General features: G+C 45.5%; 1 protein-coding gene across 3 annotated transcripts in view; it reads right to left on the reverse strand.

The window, feature by feature from the left end:
- The window catches only part of RNF38 (ring finger protein 38), an 82,500-nt gene extending 77,598 nt beyond the window's left edge, over positions 1 to 4,902 (reverse strand). Inside the window, exon 1 of one of the 3 annotated variants that reach the window (XM_065661842.1) lies at positions 4,189 to 4,902. In XM_065661842.1, coding sequence (XP_065517914.1) covers positions 4,189 to 4,702 — 514 coding nt within the window. In that variant the 5' untranslated portion in view covers positions 4,703 to 4,902. The remainder of the gene's footprint in view (positions 1 to 4,188) is intronic. The other 2 variants (XM_065661841.1, XM_065661847.1) reach the window with 2 other exon arrangements.
- Between the last annotated feature and the right edge of the window lie 19,667 nt (positions 4,903 to 24,569).

Genomic DNA, 24,569 nt, shown 5'->3' on the forward strand with positions numbered 1-24,569 from the left:
TATTCACTTCAGATATTTGGTGGTTGCACTCGAAAAGGATACCTCCAAAGTAACTTCATACAATATATTTATGGCATAGAACAATTTCAGGCCACAATATTATTGTTTCCAGCTCATATAGGCACAAGTTAATCTAGCAAAGAAAGCCAAAGTGAAATAAAAGAATAGAGTGACTGATTAGTCACTGAGAATGACTTAAAGTGAATGCGCATTATCTGAAAGTAATTGTTGTGGAAGTACATTTGCATTCATTTCCCAAATTAATCCCATAAATATGCAACTCATATATTTTCTAGCTAACTTCTTGAACGTATGTATGCTAATGTTAATTCCATTACTACAACCTATTCAGAGTACAACTAATTTAAGTAGGAAACTAAGCCTTCTATCTTCCTTTATAATTCAACACTAGCAAAACCATCACACTAACATTATAACAAATTATTCTGAAATACTAAAGGTAATTACAATCTTCCAAGACAGATTAGTTCTATCCAACAAACACACACAGTAACAGGTTTACAGTATTGTGGTAACTCTAACCAAGAAGCACCACCAAGCCACTTCTTTACTTAGGAACATCCTACTTTAATCAATTCAAATCAAGGTGCTACAACTAGTTTCCACTTCAGGTTATTTTTGTTTGTTTGTTTTTAATCTATCAAAACCAGTTGCAACTCTACAAAATCATCCGCATGCTGAATGAACTTCACTTGCTCTGACTAAGAAGTTATCTTTCCATCTTGCTTTATTTTACACGGTTATAAAGCTGTGAAGGCATCACCATGACACAAATCAGAGACCTTGCATCTACCTCCAGGCACACCAGAATTAAGTATGACACTCACTGTAAGTGCTTTCCAGTTTGAGAACAAACCAGACATACCACGCATAGGTGATATAACTACACACAGCTGCTAAAGGCACAAAAGCTTACACGCGCTCATACCAGCATACAGGGAGTTTTCCTACTTATATATACTTCAGCTGCTTAGTGTGTACAGCATTACGCAGCATCACTATGAATTCAAACAGGTTTTTACTGCACTTAACACACGTGTACTGTCTTCGTAAGAAAGTCCATCCCCACAGCCTGCAGTTGTGCATGTTTGAAAACTGGCACTGACCCTTTCACCAGCAGCCTCTCCAAACTGAACAACTTACTAGATGTCTACAGTTACCTGACTCACTAAGCACGTCCCATTACTCTTCCCCACAATGGTTTCTGAGGCGACTCAGCCTCATGTGCATCTTACACAATAATCTTTAAGTCACTCCAACTAAAGATTCTGCCACTTAAGGAGGGCAAGCAGTATTGACTAAATTTAGCAAAGTTAACTGGATGACATCCAAAAAGCTGATACTCATAAAAGAAAAGTTGCACCCATCAGCTATATGCATCACACCAGTAGCGTTAAGTAGAGACAGCTTTCAAAAGACATCTTTCTTTCCAAATGCTGCAAATGAGAATGTTAATACAGACCTTACCAAAACAGTGAAGCTGAAAACGTCTACCTGTTTCCACTACGACCACATTTCTCTTTTCCCAGCTGCCAGCCTTGCCTCTAGGTGGGTTTCTCTTTTTCACAGAGGAGATGCACATACCCCAGTGAAAGTAAAGTACTTTATGGAAGGTGAATTGCCTCTTAAGATCAGGATCAGTTTCCTGAATGAAATGAAGAATCAGCTCTTCAGTCCAGCACTTTCTAGTCCACTAGAGAAAAATGCAAGAGAAACAATAACAGCAAAAGGGGGGGGGGGGGGAAGGGGGGGGGGGGAGGGGGGAGACAAACCAGCCATCACTAAATATTTTTCTGCTGGGGGGAAAATAGTAAACATTCTCTCACCTTTGCATATAGACTACAGTAATTTCACTAACCCCTTATGTTTCAAGACCAGACCACACTACAGATTTGTATAAAAAAAAAATATTAGGACTAGTAATAGGAGAGTACCACTTTCAAGAGCATGACTAAGAGGATGCTCAGCAAAAGAATCCAAGTTCAGCCCTGACACCAGCATCCAGTGCAATATTTCTTACTCTGGTGGCAAATATTTGAGTGAAACAGGTAGACTTTCACAAAATCAGAATAACCATCTTTGGAGAAAAACAAATACACTTCTTGTCCCCAATCTAGAAATCTCTTGTATTTGTCTGTAAATTATGACATTGTCTCAAAATTAAAAGAACCAGACATCATACTTCCTGAAGATACTTTCTATATAGTCAGGATCATGGCTGACAACAAACTACTGCTAATCTACTACAAATCTGCTACTGTGACTTAAGTATATCATGCAACTTCATCAGTTAACTCAGGCATCTGCCAGGGATGTTTCGAGCAAACTGGTTCTGACTACACCAGTTACAATGTTAATGGTAACAGCACAGAATTTTTAAGCATGGGATCTGTTCTAGGGAAAATCAGAACTTCAGGGCAAACTTTTTTCCTTTTTGAAGAATAAAAAGCTTGTCATTTCCTAAGTAAGGTCCTTGCATAAGGTCCTTGCATACCACCTAGGCCTGTGGTGAATTCACCGTATGATAAGCATATATGAAAAGTTCCTTTTTTCACCAAGATTCTCCAAATCATGTGAGATACAAAAGCTTTTATCTCCCAGCAGTAGCATACCAGGTCAATTGGTCTATCAGATTATTAAGAGCCTGGGAAGGTTAGGAGAAGTTTTGAGACCATGCTTTAGGATAACGTTATCCCCTACACTCCAAGTAATTAAAAGGGAAAAAGAAAAAAAAAAAAAAAAAAAAAATTGAAATACAGTTTTATCAGGTAAAACCTCAATGTCTTCATATATATGTCTCCATATATTGGAAGCATATTTTCCTCCTATACATTTTATTTAGAAGGCCCAGACAGCAGGATGGGTGAGACTGATATTCCCCTTGTGCTGCATGCTCACAGCATACAGCAAAAGCTATTTTTGAGCCATGCAATACAATTCAAAGGTAAAAATTCAAGTTCTTCCTCAACTTCCTACATGGCAATCAAAGATTTAATATGCTGCCAACCACAGATTTCAAGAGGGACTTGTCTATTAAAGCTGCTTCCTTTCAGAGCAGGATTTCCATCAGTATAAACACCACTACTACAAATGCCTGTAAATCATCCCAGTCAGTCCCCATGTCATGAGCAGCACTAAAAATACGTTCTAAGGGAAGAATAATTAGATATCTTATTTCTCCACCCTCTAGGACCAGAGAATGTCTGGTTTTCTGTCATTCTCCCACACCACTTCCTAATTCCTGACTTCATGCACACACAAGAACCGTTTCCTTCTGGCTGCCTTTCACAAAATGATGTTTAGGAAAACATCTGAAGGCCCCAGTCCCGAAACACTAAAGGCTCTCGTTTAAATTTTAGCATGTGGCAGTCCCGAAGCAGTTCTAGCGTCTGAAAACGAGCACATCAGCCCAGGCACCGCGACCCCAGTCCTTAAAACATCGAAGCTCCAGGAGAGGGAAAACAGAAGGACCCTGGTTCAGAGAGTCTCCGGCTCGGGGAGACCCAGCTGCGGGCTACACCTGATAGGGAACTCAGGAACACGTGGGCCCCAAAAGCATCCACCGGGGTTCCCACGGAGGCACCCCAACTTCCAAGGCACGTAGGAGCTCCGCGCAGGAACCGGAGGTGACACGCCGCCGTGCACGGGATTCCCGCAGGTACCGCAGCCCGCTGCGAGGGGCAGCGCCCGGTGCAGGGACAGGGACCCCAAGAACCCCCTTCGGGAGCGCAGCCCCGCGGGCTGGCTGCAGGCCGGCAGTCGCTGCAGGAGGAGGAGGAGGAGGAGGACGGGCGAGGCTGGGCAGGCCCCGGCGCTGCCGAGGGCGCACCACGGGCCAGGCCTGAGGCGCGGCGGCACCGGCGGCGGGGCAGCGCTGGCGGCGGGGAGGGGACCTGAGGAGACACCCACAGCCCCGCGCTCCACAACGCCGAGCCCGCCCGACCGGAGGCCTCGGCACCCCGCTGCTGACGGGCGACACGCGGCCTGCGGGCTGCCGCCCTGCGACCTGCCCCGCTCGGTCCGCAGCTACCGGACCCCACCCGGGTATGGGTCACCCCGCGGCACGGCCGCGGTTCCGGGCGCTGCGGAGGACAACTCGAAGGCCCCTCAGCCCGGCCGCGGCGGACACCCGGGGCTGAACCACCCCCCCGGGCCCTTCGCTCTCACCTGGCGGTGGGCCCCTGGCGCCCGGGGCGGCGCGGGGTGTGCCGTGTCCGGCGGGGCTGCCCCGGCCCTGGCTGCGCGCTCCTGGCTCTGGCGGGTTCGGCCCGTGTGGGAGCGACGGCGGGCAGAGCGCGGGGGGCGGCTGTAAGCGACCGGAGCCCCCGCTCATGGCGAGCCCGGGGAAGCCGAAGCGAGCGCGGGTCTGGGGGGGCGGCAGGAGGAGGCAGGCGGCCGAGGGGGAGGTGGCGGCAGCGACCTCAGCAGCGGGGGAGGAGGCAGGGGAGGAGGCGGGGGGCGGCGGAGGGGAGGAGGAGAAGGCAGGCAGGAAGGGGGCGGTGGAAGAAGCGGCGCATCGGCGGTGCCAGCCCGCCTCGCCGGGCTGCCGGAGGGGCTGCGGCCGCTCGCCGCCGCTCTCCCCGCCGCGCGGAGCGCCACCGCGGTCTCGCTGGCGGGCGGGGGACGGGCAGCGGGCGTCGGACTGAGCCCCGCGGGGCGCCGGGCGGGCGGCCACCTGCATCGCTCCCCGCTGCGGCGCCGGGGCACGGCGGAGCCGGTTACAGCCCGCGGGGAGACATCGACAGCGCCTGGACGGGCAGTGGGAGCGGGCGCCGAGCCACCCCGGGGGAGACGCGACCGCAGCCGTCCGGCTCGCAGCCCAGGAGGCAGTCCTGCCCCGCCTGCTTCCTCCGCCCGGGCCCAGCGGGCGGGAGCGCTCAGCACCGAGCCTCCCCCAGGCCGCTCACCCCCCACATAACGCTGCACGGAAGCAGCGGGACAGGGACAGGGTCAGCCGGGGCTCACGCCGCCCTCGGCTGGGCCCCCAGGGCGCCTCAGTCTGCCCCAGGCAGACGCAGACCCTGCGCGCAGAGCCTGGAATCATCCTCGCTTTGCGCTACCGGGGCATACGCTGCGGGCCCTTGGCCGCTGGGGCCTCACCGCCCTCCCCACCTGCGCCGCGCCGAGCACCACCGTGCTCCGATGACACCGACCGACCGCCCGCGGGAGCGGGCAAAGGCCGCGATCTACTGGGCGTGCGGGCGGCTGCAGGGACTGCGCCGGGGCGGGGTCGGGTGTGAGCAGAAAGTCGGAGCTGTCGATAAACGCCTGAATTTGTCACGGGAGTTGCGGTTTATGAGGTTGGTAAGCGCCGTTTAAGAGAATCCATGGGCATGAGGAGGTACCGGGAACGCGGCTAAGGGTTTCTCTCAGTGCTGTGGGAATGCCGTTGTGCGAGCGAGCGGCTCTGCTGGGGTGAAAGTTGCGCTTACCAAGCTGGGCCGGCGGGGTTTGGCCTTCGAGAAGAGCAAAAAGCGGCAAGATCGATACACGCATCACCAAAAAAAAAACCAAAACAAACAAACGCTGCTTGGCAAGATCTGATAGGTGGGGGGATGTGCTTGCTGTCATCCATAGAACAACAGTTCTGTGAGATCGAAATGTGCAGGTTGAGCATTCTTTCCGTATCGCACGTCACTTTCTCCTATGCAACACTGTGAGTGGAAAAGGTATCTTCATATCCTGCCTTTGCCAGCATTACCCCGCTGTGCCACCCTTTCCCCTCGCTCCTTCGTGTCATTGATGGAGGCTTTCAGCTGCGGTGGGACAAGGTGATCATGACCCCACAGAGGCCAGCACCTTGGGGACTTTTTTCTCACTGCTGACATGGTTCATTGTCCCGGCAATTACATCCCAGCTGCTCAAAGCCTTCCTCGACGGGTTTGCTTAAAGTCCACAGAGTCAGCCCCTCATGGCTCCAACCCCAAACCAGGAAACAACTACAACAGCTCCTGCCTTGTGATGTGTTGGGTGGATGGTGGGTGACAGAAGCTTCCCATGACCCATAGTGTGTGTTTGAGACCAGAACGCCCCCGTGTGCTGGGCTGCATCCCCAGAGCATGAGCAGCAGCTCGAGGGAGGGGATTCTCCCCCTCTACTGCACTCTGGGGAGACCCCCACCTGCCGTCCTGTGCCCAGGTCTGGTGCAGCAACACAGGAGGGACGTGGAGCTGTTGAAGCGAGTCCAGAGGAGGCCGCAGAGATGCTGTGAGGGCTGGAGCAGCTCTGCTCTGGAGACAGGCTGAGAGAGCTGGGCTGGGTCAGCCTGGAGAAGGCTCCAGGGAGATCTTAGTGCAGCTCCCAATGCATAAAGGGACCGACAAGAAAGCTGGAGAGGGGTTGTAGTCAAAACTAGATGAGCCTTAAAAGTTGCTCCCAACCCAGACCATTCTGTGGTTCTATTACGATCCTGTGGAACACAAAGGTCTGAAGTTCTTTGTAGTCACATCTTCTGTATCACCTTTCCAACGTATCTGCATGTCTTCCAGATTGCTGCTGTAGAGTAAGCACATGCAAGCGTGCAAGCACATGCAAGCATGCAAGCACATGCAAGCACGCAAGCACATGCAGCTGTATGAAGATCCTGGCAATACACAGATGGCAGAAAGATGAACAGAGTCACTGTTGCTTCGTGATGATTCATTTTTCACTCACTTCCTGGAGGGAAATTGCTTTAAAACTACTCCCATACCGAAGTTACTTCATGAGATTGCAGTGTGGCACAGACTTCTTTGTTTTTGTGAGACCTCCAAAACTTCGCATGGTTGAATACTGGAGTATGTTATACTACAGGGAAAGGTGTGAAAATGGCATCAGTCCTTCAACTAAGACAATATTTTAATTTTTCTGCACCTTGATTGTCTTCCAGAAATAAAAAAGAAAACATATTTCTGCAGTATGAAGCTACTTCAACTCTTAATCCAGCATGCACTCCAGACTAAAGGCTGTCTGTCTGCAGCTGTGCGGACAATTTACCTTGACAGTTCTTGTGTGTTGCTCTTCATTTACTTCTGAAGCTGAGGAGTTCCATCTTCCTGTTCTAAATTTAAATCAAGATAAATTTTCAAGATAATATCATTAGAAGAATTAGATCCACGTGTCTTGTAACTCTAATAGGACAAGAAGAGGTAATGCCTTTAGCCTAATACCTTGTTAGGGTAATTACCACCTTTGGCAAACCATCAAGCTTTTGGCCGTATACAGAAAGCCTTCTTCAGGTCTGTGTAGAGTCTTCCGGTACTTAAAGACAAGGTTTTCTCTTTTTAAGGTTTAAAACCACTGGTATCTTGACTCATTTTCTGAACCAGAAATGTACGGATGTCATGAATTAAATTCATTGATGGTTTATATGAAACTGATCCAGGGAAAAGTTATAACGAGTGGAGTTTGTCTTTCTCTCTTCTCCTTCCTCTCTCCTCTCTTTTTTTTAATTTGCTTGTTTTTTCTTTTTTATCTATTGTGACTTTTTTTTTTTAATTCATGAATTTGTAATACTGCAATGACTGGAAAGTTACTGCACTCAGAATTGTAGAGCTTTTTTCTTTTCAGGTGAATTCAGACCTCACTGTTTTGAGTAAGAATGATCACTACAAGAACATCTGACACTGATGTAAGCTCTTTTGCAGATCTGGGCTGCTTGCTTCTTCAAACCTCGTAACTAATTCTGCATAAAAAAACAACACAGAATCATAGAATCATAGAATAGTTAGGGTTGGAAAGGACCTCAAGATCATCTAGTTCCAACCCCCCTGCCATAGGCAGGGACACCTCACACTGAGCCATCCCACCCACTGCTTCATCCAACCTGGCCTTGAACACTGCCAGGGATGGAGCACTCACAACCTCCCTGGGCAACCCATTCCAGTGCCTCACCACCCTAACAGGAAAGAATTTCCTCCTTATATCCAATCTAAACTTCCCCTGTTTAAGTTTTAACCCATTACCCCTTGTCCTGTCACTACAGTCCCTGACAAAGAGTCCCTCCACAGCATCCTTATAGGCCCCCTTCAGGTACTGGAAGGCTGCTATGTGGTCTCCACGCAGCCTTCTCTTCTCCAGGCTCAACAGCCCCAACTTCCTCAGCCTGTCTTTATACGGGAGGTGCTCCAGTTCCCTGATCATCCTCGTGGCCCTCCTCTGGACTTGCTCCAACAGTTCCATGTCCTTTTTATGCTGAGGACACCAGAACTGCACACAATACTCCAGGTGAGGTCTCACAAGAGCAGAGTAGAGGGGCAGGATCACCTCCTTCGACCTGCTGGTCACGCTCCTTTTGATGCAGCCCAGGATATGGTTGGCTTTCTGGGCTGCGAGCACACACTGAAGCCGGCTCATGTTCATTTTCTCATTGACCAGCACCCCCAAGTCCTTCTCTGCAGGGCTGCTCTGAATCTCTTCTTTGCCCAGTCTGTAGCTGTGCCTGGGATTGCTCTGACCCAGGTGTAGGACCTTGCACTTGTCATGGTTGAACTTCATGAGGTTGGCATCAGCCCACCTCACAAGCGTTTCGAGGTCCCTCTGGATGCCATTCCTTCCTTCCAGCATATCAACTGGACCACACAGCTTGGTGTCATCGGCAAACTTGCTGAGGGCGCGCTCAATCCTACTGTCCATGTCAGCTTTGAAGATGTTAAACAAGACTGGTCCCAACACCAATCCCTGAGGGACACCACTTGTTACTGATCTCCAGCCGGACATCTAGCCAGAATTTGAGTCTAGATTTCCATATCTACAGGTGGTCTACCAGAATCAGTCATAAGAACCAGATTCTTGGTTCTTACTACTCCAGTGTTGAAAACTGGTATTAGGTATATTGTTCCATTAAAAATAGAGTCAGTTGAACTCCCACTTCCAAGGCACCTCTTAAAAACTGGTAACAGCTGAAGTGTTTAATGCATTGTGGTTTGTGAGCCAGACATTGCAATGGGATGCTTTTAACCCTTAATCCTTCATTACCTCTTGTTTTGTACCCCTCAGTGCTGCTGAAGTGCCTGATTATGAGAGGGACATATAGAAGAGATCTACTGCAAGCAAGACTGATAAGATGGCAGTTGGAAAAGATAATTCAGGAGGGAGTTGTGTCAGATTTTTTTAAAAGAAAGCAGATAAATGTACTGCAGAAGGCAAATAAACTGCAAATTTCTTGTACAGAAAAAAAAAATGTGTATCCAGCTTCCTGCAGACAGAAATCTGGTTTTTAAGTAGTTGAGAAGCACATACGAAATCAGCAGTGTGTAAACCCCTTCTTGTTGAGTGCAGTACTTGTGGAGTATGAGGTATTTCCACTGGCACTAACGTCACGACTGCTGCGTTTTCCACGTCTGCAGCTGTCTGCTGCTTACTGCAGGCATAGCCTAAGTTGCCATTTGTGAGTTGGAGGCCAGTGCTGTCAAATGCTGAGTTTCTGCTGTAGGAGTCACTGGCTTATCACCTGGCTAAGGGCTGATCTGTAGGAACTAGAGCAAGTCTGTTGTTGAAGCTGCCACTGGGACATCAAGTGATGGGACATCTTTACAGTGAGGGTGGTAAAACACAGGCATGGGTTGCGCAGAGAGGTGCACCATCTCTGGAAACATTCAAGGCCAGGCTGGATGTGGTTCTGGGCAACCTGATCTAGTTGAAGATGTCCCTGCTCATTGCAAGGGGGTTGGACTAGGTGACCTTTGAAGGTCCCTTCAAACCTAAACTATTCTATGATTCTATGATACTACAATTGTGAACGTCATTGAAGAATGAGAAATGAAAAAGGCAGCATTTCAATACATGCTTCTGTGATTGTAGACTGTTAGGGAGGGATTAGATCCATCTGTCTCATAGAGGCAGAAGAATCTTTGGCAGCAGGCTGGCCAATTTGGTGAGATGGGCCTTAAACTGAAGGACTTGGGGTGGTGGGGAGAGAGGGAGGGTGTCCAGAGTGTCAATGCTCACACTGTTGCTTCCTCCTGAGGAATAGCTCTTGCTATTGCACTGATTAAGTGCAGGGATAGGTGTTGCTTGATTGCCTCTCAAGATGAGGATTGTAAGGCTAACTGTATGAAGGGTGTTTATGGTGAATCTTACACCCTTTCTAAGGAAATTAATTGTGAAATTATAAATTAAGCACCCATTGCTTTTAGGAACTCAACAGAATATGCCCTGCGCAGCACTTTGAACACAAGCCTATGCTATCTGCTATAAATTTCAGGTGTATTAGACCCAGAGACCCCTCAACTGTATTATGTCAGCATGTAGAGACAATTATGCAGCCAGTTATGCAGTAGTTTAAGTGTCCTGTGCCTTACCTAACTTCTCAACAGTTCTCTCCTTGAAAAGCCCTGTTTTGTAAAATTATTCCCAAACCAAGATTCTTCTTACAGCTTGATTAAAGAAGGTGGGACAGGATGCTAAAATAGGGACTCCCTTACTGGCTGCCTTGCATGTGTATTGTAATTTCTTTTTGACAGAGGTGCATTTCCCTCCTCGCCAGCAAAGCCCTGCTTTATCTCTCTCAGAAGAGTAGATTTTCTGGATGAATTATGTTAAACTGATGCATCTTTGCCTAAGGCAGTTGAAGTTACTGTCAACATGTTGACCAAGTTGTTGGTCTGCTTTTCCACTGAGCCCTTTCAAAGCCACTCAGCTAAGCACATGAATGAGACACAGTAGAGGACTCCAGCTATTAAGTTAGTAACTGAACCAAAATGTCATTTGTGATTTTAGCAGCAGTTCTTATGAACAGCATTATTTGATAGTCACTGCTGTAGAAAGACATTGAACAGTTCTCATCCCTCAGATGATTGTTGGAAGTCTTGATTTACACCAGCCTAGAGTGAGTGATAGTGAAGGACGAGGTGTCATTACAGCTTTATGACTACAGCTCTGAAGAGCTGGGGAGGATGTGTGATTGTGAGAGGGGTTTTGTGTCTGAATGCATAGTATATCTACACAGTGTGGAACAAATAAACATCAATAAACATATACATCTTCGGGGACTCTGAAGGCAGATTGCCTGTTCCAGCAATGCATAAGATATCAAAAGAGAGTCCAGAATAGCTGCAATGGGTGGAAGATTTTTCAAAAAGATGAAAGAGCATTGGTGAAAACAAGGAGAGGTTGAGAGTTGTCTGTGAGGATTGGGGAGGGGGAGGAGAACTCAGATGGTGTTTCACCTTTCAACTAAGACATTAGCAAGCAAGCGGGAAACGCAAGGACTGGTGAATTCACGAGCCACAGTCTTGTGCGGGACAGGATCACAGCTGTGGTTCCCTATTTGGGAGTTTGGGTGAAAACCTAACGTCAGCCTAAAAGTGACCAGCAGCACCTGCATTTCATTCCTTGTGTCTGCCATACAATAGGAAGATCTTTCCTGAACCCAGGGAAGAGGAAGGCCCTGAAACTCACTGTGACCATAGGTGTGTGCAAGGATACTGGCTGGAAAGTCAGGGTGATGTGCCCAAGATGGTATAAGAAGTATGTAGCCAAGGCAGAAGGAAGAGCCAGGTTCCCTAAGTCCCATCTAGTGTATGCTTGATAATGTCTTCCATTCTACAAGCCTCAGTGTACCTGAGTGCATGTAGGGAAGGTGTGAATGTCATAAGCTTGATACTGGAAAAATATCTGAGATGAATCGAGACAGTCAGTGCTGCAAGAAGAGAAATTTTAGGAAATCTCCTATGGCTGGATTGAATAAGCCACAGCCTCGAGCTGCTGCTGTGTTGCTACCCTGGAGGTCAGGTAAATACAAGACTACATGCTGGGTTTCCAGAAGTTTCCAGTTCCTCTCTCCTGCCATTCAGAATGATTTATGACATGGAGCAGTATGGAGCCTGTGGTACTGTGGTACTTAACAAGCATTCATGCAAAGACCAAATCTCTCTCGTGTGTGACCCTAGCAAGCCAACTAAATTCTACTTCTGTGTCTACTCTGATCAAACCCATAGAGCTTACTGGAGTTATACGTAAGGCCATATGCAGTCCTGTCCCTTTTCTTGGAGGAGCTGCACAGCAAACCTGGCAATAATAGGGTGTATGCTTGCTACGTGTATAAGTATACCTATGCATAAACTTACACACATACATGTGTGTCATGGTTTAAACAAAGTCATCCATAAATCATGCAGTCACTGTCTCACATCCCTCCTCCAGAGGGATGAAGAGGAGAATCGAAAATAATGCAACTCCCACGGGTTGAGATAAGAACAGTGCAGTAACTAAGGTATAACACAAATCACTACTGCTACCACCAATAATAATAATGATAAGGGAAATAACAAGGGAAGAGAATACAACACCTCAACACCAGCCGACAGATAACTTGCCGAACCCCACCCAACTAAGCACCGACCGATACCTCGTCCAACCTTGCAGTGCCTTAACCCTTCCGGGTAACTGCCCCCTGTTTATGTACTGGGCATGACGTGCTGTGGTATGGAACACCTCTTTGGCTAGTTTGGGTCAGGTGTCCTGTCTCTGCTTACTCCTGGCTTTCCCTCCTCCCTGGCAGAGCATGAGGCTCAGAAAGTCTAAAACATTTGTGTTATCAGCGCTGTTCCCAGGCCAAAAGTCAAAACACAGCGCTGCACCAGCTACTAAGAAGGAGAAAAATGACTGCTACTGCTGAACCCAGGACCATGTGCATATATGCACATACCAATACAAACAGGAGCATATTTGGAGAAAACAAATTCTGGGTATACAGAAACTTCATGAACTCTGAAAACTCCTCTGTAAATATGATGGCAGTCCTTTTTTTTTCTTAAAAACTGCTTTTGACTGTGAGCTGTCATGTTCACCACTAACTGATCACAAATTCCACTCATGGCTGCTTTCTAGCTCTTCATTAAGGATGGCCTGAGCGGCCTGGTACTGTTCCCTGCAAAAATGCAGATTCCAAATCTGCACTGCTGGCTGTCCTAATCCTAAGAACCCTAACGTTTTTCATCCTTTCAGCACATAAAAGAGCACCAATCATGTGAGTGACTGCTGTTAGAGATTTCATTTTGAAGATGTGGCTGCTTACTCCTCCACCTTCTCCTTTCCTCCATTCAGGCCAGGCAACCTAAGATTCTGATTTACTAATGAGATATTGGAAGTCATTGAACAACAGTCCTCACATGACATGTCTAAAAGTCTTCCAATTGTCAGAAGCAGGACTGCATTTTAGCTGTTGGAACATTACAGGAGTAAAGAAGTCAAAATAACAGGAAAAGCTTTATGAAGAAAGTTTTAATTTATGTTTTGTTCATTCATGATGATTATAGATGAAAGATGATGAAAATACATTGCCTTGTGTTTAAATTAGATTAAATTTATATAATGGCGTATCATCACTTAAAGCCCAGCAAAAAGTTTACAATAAATCTTGAATGCAGTAACACTTACTCTGTAAAACATACAGACAGCACAATTTAAACCCCAGTGTGATTAGAATTACAGCCTCTCCTGGCCTTTCTGAGAGCAGAAGAAACTCCTGTGTGTAACCATAGGAAAGTGTAAGTGCACTTGGAGTTAAAAAGTCACAACTAATCATTAGAAAATAATGGTTTCAGAGGAATGTATTTAGAATATGATTTAGAACAAGCAAGTTACGAATGCTGTAAACCACCTCCATTTCATCTCTAAAATATTTCTGTGAGTTTCTGTGCAGTGGATGGTGGGCTGCATGTGCCTGTTTTTGAATTAAATGTAAAGACATTCTCACAGCAGCAAGCTGTAGAAATGACACCAGCAGCATCACAGTGATTTTTGACAGTGATCCTGTACAGGATCACAGGTCCTACACCTGGGTCAGAGCAATCCCAGGCACAGCTACAGGTTGGGCAGAGAAGAAATTCAGAGCAGCCCTGCAGAGAAGGACTTGGGGGTGGATGTTGGTCGATGAGAAACTTAACATGAGCCGGCACTGTGCCGTATCCTGGGCTGCATCAAAAGGAATGTGACCAGCAGGGCAAAGGAGGTGATCCTGCCCCTCTGCTCCGCTCTTGAGAGACCTCACCTGGAGTATTGTGTGCAGTTCTGGTGTCCTCAGCACAAAAAGGACATGGAACTGTTGGAACAAGTCCAGAGGAGGGCCACTTGTTCAAAATTTTTGTTTTCAATCAAATTGTCACTTATGGAGGAGAAGAAATTGCACAGGCAGAGTATCACTTACTAAGATAAAAACTTGTTTCATGCATTAAGCATAAATGCTCACCTTCTAGAAATAAAATTAAGATGAAAGACTACTTAATAAACTATATATGTATATATATATAAATTCAGACTTTCACTTTCCTCTTAAAATAAGGGAAAGGAGGAAAATAAATAGTAGATATACTTTTAAAACAATACAAAATGACCTCATGTGGTTTATTCTGCTTTGACTTGTGCCTTGCTAGTAAAGTCCACAGATATGAGAACCCTGCTTAGCAAACATCTGTTCCATTTATAAAGTCATCATAGCTACAGCTAAAGTAATACACCACAGGGCAGGCAGTAATCAAAAATTTGTGCTTTTTCCAGGAAAATGCAGTAAAATTTAATATGGATAAACAGATCTTGCTAATTTGTTATCAGGTTGGTGAATATTTGCCCTGTGATGGAATGAACATCTAGACACAGCTTATCTTCAAATTTGACAGCAAACAACTCTGAATACAAGAATAAAATTAGAAGCATATGCAAGTAGAAATCTCAATAGAAAATGAAATGCGTGAGTAAAATGATCAGGCCAGAAGGTGGCGGGACAGATGACCCCAGCTGACCAAAAGGATGTCCCATATCGTATCGCTTCATGCTCAGGCCTGAAAGCTGGGGTAAGAAGGAGGAGGGAACATTTGGAATCACAGTGTTTATCTTCCCAAGCAACTGTTGTGTGTGATGGAGCCCTGCGTTCCTGGAGATGGCTGAACACCTGCCTGACCACAGGAAGTGGTAAATTAATTCCTTGTTTTGTTTTTCTTGTGAGCAAGGCTTTTGCTTTACCTTTACCCATTAAACTGTCTTTATCTCAACCCATGAGTTTTCTCACTTTAACCCTTCTGATTTTCTCCTACATCCCTCTGGGTGGGAGTGAGCAAAGGGGCTGTGTAGGGTTTAGCTTCCTGATGGGGTTAACCCATAGCAATCTGCCAACAGTAAGCTCTGGCCACTGTATGTGTAGTGTGTGTGGGGTGGGGTGTCTTTCAAATAAAACAGAAATTAAAAGCTGTTGGACATGGACATATGCTTTTTTCCTCATGTTGCTGATTTTAGCTTTTAAGGCAGCCCTATACTGTGGCTGTTGTCTGCTGCCAGTTGTGGAACCACACTGACAGTCTGGTAAACCATTGGTCTCTGGTTCTTCAAGCAACTTCAAGGTGTTTTCCTGGGTAAAAAAAAACAGGTTCAAACTCCAAAGCAGCATCCTCTCTTGCTTCTCCTGGTGGAGAGTTGCACACGTTTGACATCCACTTCACCCAGTCTTATTAGTTCAATTCCTTTGCGTGCAGGGGACCCTGAAGTCTAGCATGTGTGGCACAGTGATCTGCTGAACCTTTAGGCTCAGTGTGAGGGTTAAAGAAAATTCCACAAGTAGCCTCATACACCTAATGTGTAAATGTATATAAATGTAAAACTACATTTGTTCAAAAGTAAAAGATGTAGCTGGAAATGCTTAATGCCTGCATGACTCAGGTATCAAAGTTCTGTTCCAGAAAAGTTAAGGCCCAGATCTTCAGAGGCAGATGTGTGCCAAGCTGTCATAGGTTTGAGCAGGATTTAGGCACCACTGGCTAGGACTTCAAAAGATGAATGCACAGCATTAAAATTTGACTTTTAGGTCTAATTTTTAACCCACAGGACTTTGTGAAATTCCATTTTCAAACTGAGAAAGTAATGTTCTCTTTTCCACAGCTATCTATTAGTTTTCAGTATTTAAAAAAAAATGTATACCCATTTCAGCAAAAATATAGTTAAATGTTTACCATCACTAAGTCTTGCATCAATGAGCTCTAACAAATAGAACCAATAATGTTAATTAACATATTTAAAGTTTCGAAACAGATTGAAAAGTCAAGGCATGATTGAACTGTTAATAACAAAAGCCTTCAAAATAAACAGTGCTAAACTTTGGGAACAGGTCTTTAGCTCATTATCTTCGTTACAAGTGCAGTCAGCCCATTATTGACCTTTCCTCTGTCCCTGCACAGAAGTACATTGGACTGTGCAATGGCCCTGCACATTCCTTTGACAGCTTTCAGAAGTACGGTGTAGTACTCGCTGTCATCGTGAGATTATAGATGAGGTTTTTACCCATAGACCTTATCCATCTCACATGATGGACCTACTCTGGCTGTGAATAGTGGTTTCCCCAGCCCTCCCCCCCACCCTTTTAAAAATGTGTATGCGGGCATGTTTGTCAGTTTTGATCACAGTTACATAAAACCTCACTTCGCCTGTTAAAAATACTAAGTATTTGGTGCAAAATATTTGCATCTTTTTAATCAGCCCAGATACTTTACAGCTTCAATGAACACAGGATGACTTTGGGGCATTCAGCTACTCAACTGACTGAGGAAGCTGTGCAAAGCATTCTGTGCTCCATCACCTACACACTTGTTACTAAGGATCAGCTTTGACTGCGCTGACAGAATTTCCCTTGGCACTAGGTGCATCCCATTCCCTATTTATTCCTTTTTCTGGCTTCTGCCATGTTTTAAATGCCTGATGGTGGTTACAGAAGGACACTGTGTGTGCTTGCCGTTCCCAACACACAAAAAACTGTTGTAGACACCTTGGTGGAGCTGTGCATCTCCTCACATGAGATAGTGCAGTAAATGAAATGTTACTAAATGGGAGGCTGAATTTGAAATATTATCAAGCATATAGATACTCCTATAGATAGGAGTATGTAAAGCTATCATACTTTCCTCTATTGCTGTCAGACTTTACCTGAACCATTTAGCCCTTAATGGCTACATTTTCTTCATCAATAGGATAGAAATACATTAGCCTGTGAATTATACCTTACACAACTCTTTTGAAGCCTCACCATTATTTGTCTGTGTGCTGTAGTACTAGAAACGAAGATGTTCAGTGCATGGCAGTTCATAGCCGCTTGTGGTTCATGATAAGTGCAACCAATCAGCACATCAAAGGCTGGGCTAAACCACAAACTTGTTTAACACAATGTGCTTGGTAAGCTGAAGGTTTGCCTTGAGCAAAAAAATAGTTGTGATTTGCCAGTGTTATACAGTAAATCAGTTCTTAGAATATACGTTGCCAATGCTGGTCTGTGTATTAGATGTGGTACGCAGAATGCAACAGCAAACTGCAAAGAGGGCTTAATGGTTGGAGCGGTATTCTACCTGAGCCTAACATCAGCCACAAGATAGCATTCTGGAATGCTTCTTCACTTCATTAGTGGTTACATTTATTCTACTGTCAGTATTCAGTGAAAAAAAAATGGGATATTTTGGCTCAGATTTTAAACACTTGATTAACTTCAGAAGTATATTAAAATATTTCTCTGCCAATAGCTATATGGCAGTATTTTCACAGAAAATGTCTCAGCATAAAAGAACAACTGCAGCAAGTGCATATACAAATTAGGCATGCAGCAACACTTCTAGCTCACTTAAAATGCGGGTCCAGCACAATGTGTTTCTCTGTCTCCTGAGATTCTTGGTGCAAAATGAAATACAAACTGGTAGTTATCTTTATGAAGTAATCCCCATTGTTCTTGTGTTCTCACTGCTGTTGCGCTGTTTAACACTAGGTGCGCAGAAGTCAGCTAGACATGGCTGAAGGTCTAGTCCTTTTTTAAAAAGATACGAATACTGCAACATCTATACCAACATTGTAGACCTGGGTGAGCCATCTGCCATCTGTAATAACTCAGAAGTTCTCAGTTATAATGGTCTCCCATGGCTGTTGTGTGCTTTGAAAGAATAACATGACACTTTTTGCCCTCGCATTACGGATGGAGCACCTTGCTAGACCATATTCTTTCTGTACAGGGGAGGAGATGCAAATCACTTTCTTCCGGCAGCAACTGCACTGTGCTCCATAAGTGGGAAGAAATAAAGGCATGGAAACCATTGGTTTAAAGCCAGGCATATGCCCAACATGCGTGACGAACGTGTCTGAGCAGACACAGTGCCACAGTCAGCACTGGCATCTGCTTGCATTGCTGGGGCAGATGCTGTTGCTCACAGGGAGTTTGTGACTTTGCAGGAAAGCTTTCAGAGTGCTCTGAGAACTGGACTGACATTGCCTTTGCATGGGACAGAGGTTCCCAGCTTCTGTGTCAGTGCGTGGACCCCATGGCAGATTCGGGCTTCCCAAAGATGTGCTGGCCAGGACCTCCTTTGTCTTCAGCAGGCCATGGAGTCTCACCATTTCCTGATGTTAGGCTCTAGGGTAGGTGGTCCTAACCAGAGCTTGTGGAATCACGTTGGTGTCTACATTTTCCTGCTTCCACAAGACTAAACTGTAAAAAACCCTGTCAGTATTTTCTCTTGTGTGCACTATACCTGCAAGTTGCCTCTGTTACTACATTGTTTTGCAATGATGGAAAGTTGTCACAGTAAACAAGCCAGACTGTGAACTCAGTAAGTTTAAAAGCATACACCTCCCATTTGAAATATGAATTTTTTTTTTGGTGAATATTGTGACCAAAACGAATTCTTTGCCTTTCAATGAGCTTGTCACTGATCCCTGTATCTGAAGTCTGACCTGAGAAATTCCATTTACAGTAATTTTTCTGATTTAGGTCACCTAACTATGAGAAAGACACTGTCATAGCTGTAGTGTCCTCCACGATGAATTAATAACTCATATGTAAGTCACGTCACAGAACCTTTTTGGACAAGAAAATCTTTACTTTCCAAAGGGAAAAGAAAAAGATGTCTACAACTGAATCACATGCACCAAATGAATGAAAATCTTACTCCTTGAAACGGTGATCTGGGGTTTGTTTCAGCTGAAGGTTTACTCGAAGTATCAGAACTTGGAATCTCCTGTGATGGCATAGCAACCATTAACACCTACTGGAGAAGCTGGGTCTTTCTTTAAAGGTGCTCTACCTTCACAGGGCTCTTTCATGGACACCCCCTTGTTGTGGGGAAAGAGCTTGCATGCCCTTGTGAGGTTGGGAGCTATGCAGGTGGTGGCTTATGCCTCCGGTAGGGTCTCCCGTGCTAGACAGGTCTCAACTGAAGGGTCAGGCAAGGTGTGTCCATGGGCAGGATGAGCTCACTAGCATTCGGGCAACCATCCTAGGAGAAGGACACCTCTAACTTCAGACCTGGGCAGATGGAGCTCGTATAGCCCTGTAAGGCCATCCATCTGAGAGAAGGACACTCTAACCAAACCTACGACCTGAGGACTTTGCTGTCACCGTCCAAGCTCGCTAGGCACTGGCAGATAAACCTCAGGTGTAAAGGGTGGGGCCAGTTCCGCGCACGCTGTGCCTCACCTAAAACACACACTGCGCAGGCCCGAAGGGTTTACCCACACTTGCAAAGCCCTATAGGGACAGGTGAGGGACGAAACGGCAGGTGATAAGGGGCACTGGAAGTCGCAGACACAACTCTGCATGCAGGCGGTTCAGGACACTGGTCACTTAGTCATCAGCGCGCTTGTAGTAAGCATGGGTAAAGCCCTTCCCGCATCTTCATTCGCGAAGTCAAGCCATGATGATGATGATGATCTTCACAGGTATGTTTATCTGCCTGCATCAATCATTTATCTCCTGTATCAGTCAAAACCACTGCAGTCTGCTTATCATTTACAGTGATAACATTTCCATACTCTGGTTTCTTGTTTCTTCCTTGGTGGGTGCAACCCACACAGCAGAGCTCCCCTCTTCACCTGAATCATTGTGTTCGAAGTGCTTAGTGATATTTTCTAACCTCAGATATATGTGGGCAGCTGGTGTGGGTCCTGTTAGCTGTTCCTGACTTTCTCCTGCTAATTGTTTTAGCACTGAAGTTGGAAAGCCGTGCAGATGCTACCTTCTTAGCCCTTTAAGCATTTTTACCAAATATGACTATATTCCTCATATGCACTGCCTGTAGAAATTTTGCCCTTAGCGTTTCCTGATTGGGATTGAGGGTGGCTGTCATTGTGACTAGGTTAACCATCTGTATGGTCACAAGTTCTGCCTCAGAGCATCTAAGGGTAAAGCAGAAAGCATTCGCTGTGGAGCAGTCTGCCACCAAGTAACTGCATTTACTGCTGTCATTGTAGAAGGAGCAAGTGGTTTAAGCACTTCAGGTACTCCTTCAGCTGCAGGACACATACACACCCTTAGAAACACAGGCTTACCAAGATGTAATGTTTGGAGGCTAATATTGCCCACTCCGACCTACAGCCTGTGGTCTGTCCAGCATGTTTGAGAGAGCAGATTTTAGCATGGCAATTTGTAACTCCTCTTTTCTTTACTTTTCCCACCTGTCTGGCTGCTGGAGAGCTGCCTGTCCCAGCACAGCCCCACAGAGTCACCTTGCTGTGTTGTAGGGTGTGTACAAGTATCCCTGTTCCTAATACTAAACTTTGAGTTGTGTTCATGATGAGGACAAGGTCTGGTCCTTTTTCCCACCTAGATGCCGTCAATTCTAAGGGTGTTAACAGGGTTTGCTTGGTTAGATGTGCTGGTTTCAGCTCGCGTAGAGTTAATTTCTTCCTAGTAGCTAACATAGTGCTGTGTTATGGATTTAATCTGAGAATAATGCTGATAATACACTGATGTTTTGGTTGTTGCTCAGTGTCCTGGGCTCAGCAGTAGCAGTCATTTTTCTCCTTCTTAGTAGCTGGTGCAGTGCTGTGTTTTTGACTTTTAGCCTGGGAACAGCGCTGATAACGCCGATGTTTTTAGTTACTGCTCAAATGTTTGGTCTGGCCAAGGACTTCCTGAGCCTCATGCTCTGCCAGGGAGGAGGGGAAGCTGGGAGGAAGCAGAGACAGGGCACCTGACCCAAGCTAGTCAAAGAGGTATTCCATACCACAGCACGTCATGCCCAGGATGTAACGGGGAGTTACCCGGAAGGGCTAGGGACTGCAGGGTTGGAAGAGGTATCGGTCGGTACTCAGCCAGATGGGGTGGGGGAGTTATCGGTCGGCTGGTGTTGAGGTGTTGTATTCTTTCCTCTTGTTATTTCCTGTATCATTATTATCATTGGTGGTAGCAGCAGTGATTTGTGTTATACCTTAGTTACTAAACTGTTCTTATCTCAACCTGTGGGAGTTGCATTCTTTGTGATTCTCCTCTCCGTCCCTCCAGGAGCAGGGGGAGGGCAAGAAAGGGGGGGAGTGAGTGAACGAGCTTTGTGGTTGGGTTTAAACAACAACACTCAGTAGCACTTATCCTAATCAGAGCTGTTCAGTCTCTTATGCTCTGCCATTGAGGAGGGGCACAAGGAGCAGAGACAAGACATCTGACCCAAACTAGCCAGAGGGATATTCCATACCACAGATGTCATGCCCAGTATAGAAACTGGGGGGGGAGTTACCCAGAAAGCCCATATCAGTGCTTGGGTCAGGCTGGGTGTTGGTCAGCAAGTGGTGAGCAATTGTATTGTGCAGCACTTGTGTTGATTGGGTTGGTTTTTTTCCTTTCCTCTTTTAGCTTTATATTCTCTTGTTATTTCATTGTTATTATTATTATAATATTATTTCCATTATTATTATTGTTATTATTATTATTATTATTATCATTATATTGTCCTTTAGGTTTTGGACTGTTCTTATCTCAACCTGTGGGTTTACATTCCTTGATTCTTCTCCCTATCCTTCCTGGGAAGGGAGGAAGGGGAAGGGTGAGCAAGCAGCTGTGTGTGCTGAGCTACTGGCTGGGTTTAAACCAGAACAGTAGGCTATCCTAAGTGATCTCTACAAATGTGAGCACTGGTTGTGGTACGGGCCTGCAATTTTGATTCTAAGCACTTATTCCTATTTTCTAGCTGTGTACATTGTGTTTTATACAACTTTTTATCTTTTATAATTGTTTTTTTCTCCCTTTTGTGTTTTGTTCTTATGTGTCTCCTACATTCTCCACTACTGCTTGCAAGCAACTGCCTAACAGTCAACACAAGCCTGCTTTTGCCTTCCCTTTCCTTTCTTCAGCTTTTAAGAACATTTCAATTTTTCAGGTTCATCCCTAATATCAGTGGTGTCAGTGCAATGTTTTTCTGTCCATGAAAAATTCCACACAGGATTTTTTCCATACCACTTTTTCAAATTCATCACCTAGCTTTTTCCGGCCTTTGTTACTATTCATAACGATGTATACCCTCTTTAATGGCAGTCGTACTATCTGCAGCTAGTCTTTTCACTGCCCCTCCCATAGAGCACAAGTCACCTCTATTAGGCCCTTTTTTGCTAATAGAACCTTAGTTCAGAAGTCCCAGAATTGCTGGAATGTTACCAACACAATAGATAACATTCATCCTCAGGACTAACGTGTCCATGGTGCCACTTACTGCAATAATGCAGTACTCTCTGACCAGATTACATTAGATATTCCCTAAGCTTCATGGGCACATTGCCATATCCTATCTCCTTCCAGTGGCAGGAGTTTGTTGGTCAGTCGCAGTGGAAATCTGCTGGAAGCACAGATGAGGGCAGGCACCTCTGTGAACCATTCTGTGCTGTGGACACCCTCTCTTGCAGCAAGAGCCCTAGGTGCGATGTCTGACCCACCATGCTCGGCAGTATGGAGCAATTGGCAGCTCTGTCCTCAATTTGTATGTGAAATGTCAGCAAAGCTTAATATCTCTGTTTCTTTCTTTTTCAATATAAACTAAATATAAATAGAAATTCTTGCTTCCCACATCCCAAGAGATATTCTTGCACATCTCTGGAGTTCGTTTTGGTGCAAAGTGTTTACATTGGTCAACCTTATGAGAACTAATGTTCCCACCTTGGTTTACCTGTATATGACTTTGTGCAAACTCAGAAAGCTCTCCAATTAAATGAAAGATCTCAGATATCTTAGAATCTAAGCTTTACTGTTATATGAAGTCCTGCTATTGCTTGTGGATCAATTGGTCCTGTCTTGACTGGTGAAATAACAACTCAGTCTGTGATTCAGCTGCAAAACCAGGACAGAACAAATAGAAGAGGTTTCTTACTGAGATAGTTTATTTCCAGATGTCTGATACTCTACTTGCTGGTTACCTAGTGTGTCTACTTTATCTAGTCTTTCCCTGGATAAACTAATGTGACTATTATATATATTAATAATATATAAATAATTATATTATATTATTAGTAGTAATATTACTAATAGTAGTAATAATAAAGCTCATATCTGCTATAACTGTATGTAAATCCTAATATTATTGTCTTAAATCTGAGTTCGTATTAATAGAAGGCTGACCTTCTGCCTCTCTGTTCTCCCCAGCAGGTGTAGAAATAAACCATTTCTGCCTGACCTGAATCCCCCAAATAAATTAAATATTCATTCATGACCACACGGAATCTCAGATTTTAATGCCAGAGTGGAGTGTGGTGCAGTAAAGGCTAACCTTTTGAAGAGTATCACAGGTGTCTTGCTAGAGAGATTCTAGTTTTGAAGTGACAAAGAGCTGGTGGTAACTTCAATGTGTCAAACCTTGATACGCCTGCCATGGAATTCCATGGATGCAGTCCTCATTCCCTAAATGTACCATTAGGGACTATTTCAAAGTTCATTAACATCAATGAGAAATTATTTTCATGAGACTGTTTGCCAGTGACTATATGACTCTGGCTTGCTTCAGTCCTATTAAATAGAAATTCATACAGTAAGCTCCTGTATTGTCCTGGTCAAAGCTTCTCCATCCAAACAGGATTTTGACAGGGATCACCAATTTCACAGAACACAGAGGTTCACACGTTGAGGGAAAATAAACTTGAGAGATCTTCTGATGCTATTAAAGGGAACTGACAGTAAAAAATGTAGTGCTGCAGTGTGGTCTTACTTCCCACACATTCCTCCACCTTTCTCCTTTCACCTTGAGTGTCATAAGACCCACCATCATATTGTTTTCCAGACCCATTTACAGTCTAAATCGGTATCTTCCCCCCAACTGTAAAAAGCAATAGGCTGCTTGGTAATGTAGTACTGTTATTCCATGACCAGCCATGGAAAATAGATGCTTTGGAGATACTCTTGGAGCAGCTTGTCAGACTACAGACAAGGAATGGGGGTTGGGGTCAGTTCATCACACGTTACCTCTGCCACTCCTTCTTCATCAGGGGAGGACTCCTCAGTTACCCCCTGCTCCAGCGTGAGCAGCAAAACGCTGCTCCAGAATGGGTCCCCATGGGTCACAAGTCCTGCAGCAAACCTGCCCCAACCTGGGCTTCTCTCTCCACAGGGCCACAGCTCCTGCCAGGAGCCTGCTCCAGCACAGGCTGCTCATGGGGTCACAGCCTCCTTCAGGCACATCACCCTGCTTCAGTAGGGGGTCCTCTGTGGGCTGCAGATGGATATCTGCTCCCCTGTGGACCTCCATGGGCTGCAGGTGTTTAACTGCTCCACCATGTACCTCCATGGACCACCAGTGGATATCTGCTACATTGTGGATCTTCATGGGCTGCAGGGGACATCCTGCCTCACCGTGGTC

This window comes from Lathamus discolor, chromosome Z, assembly GCF_037157495.1.
Source record: "Lathamus discolor isolate bLatDis1 chromosome Z, bLatDis1.hap1, whole genome shotgun sequence".
Lineage (NCBI taxonomy): Eukaryota > Metazoa > Chordata > Aves > Psittaciformes > Psittacidae > Lathamus > Lathamus discolor.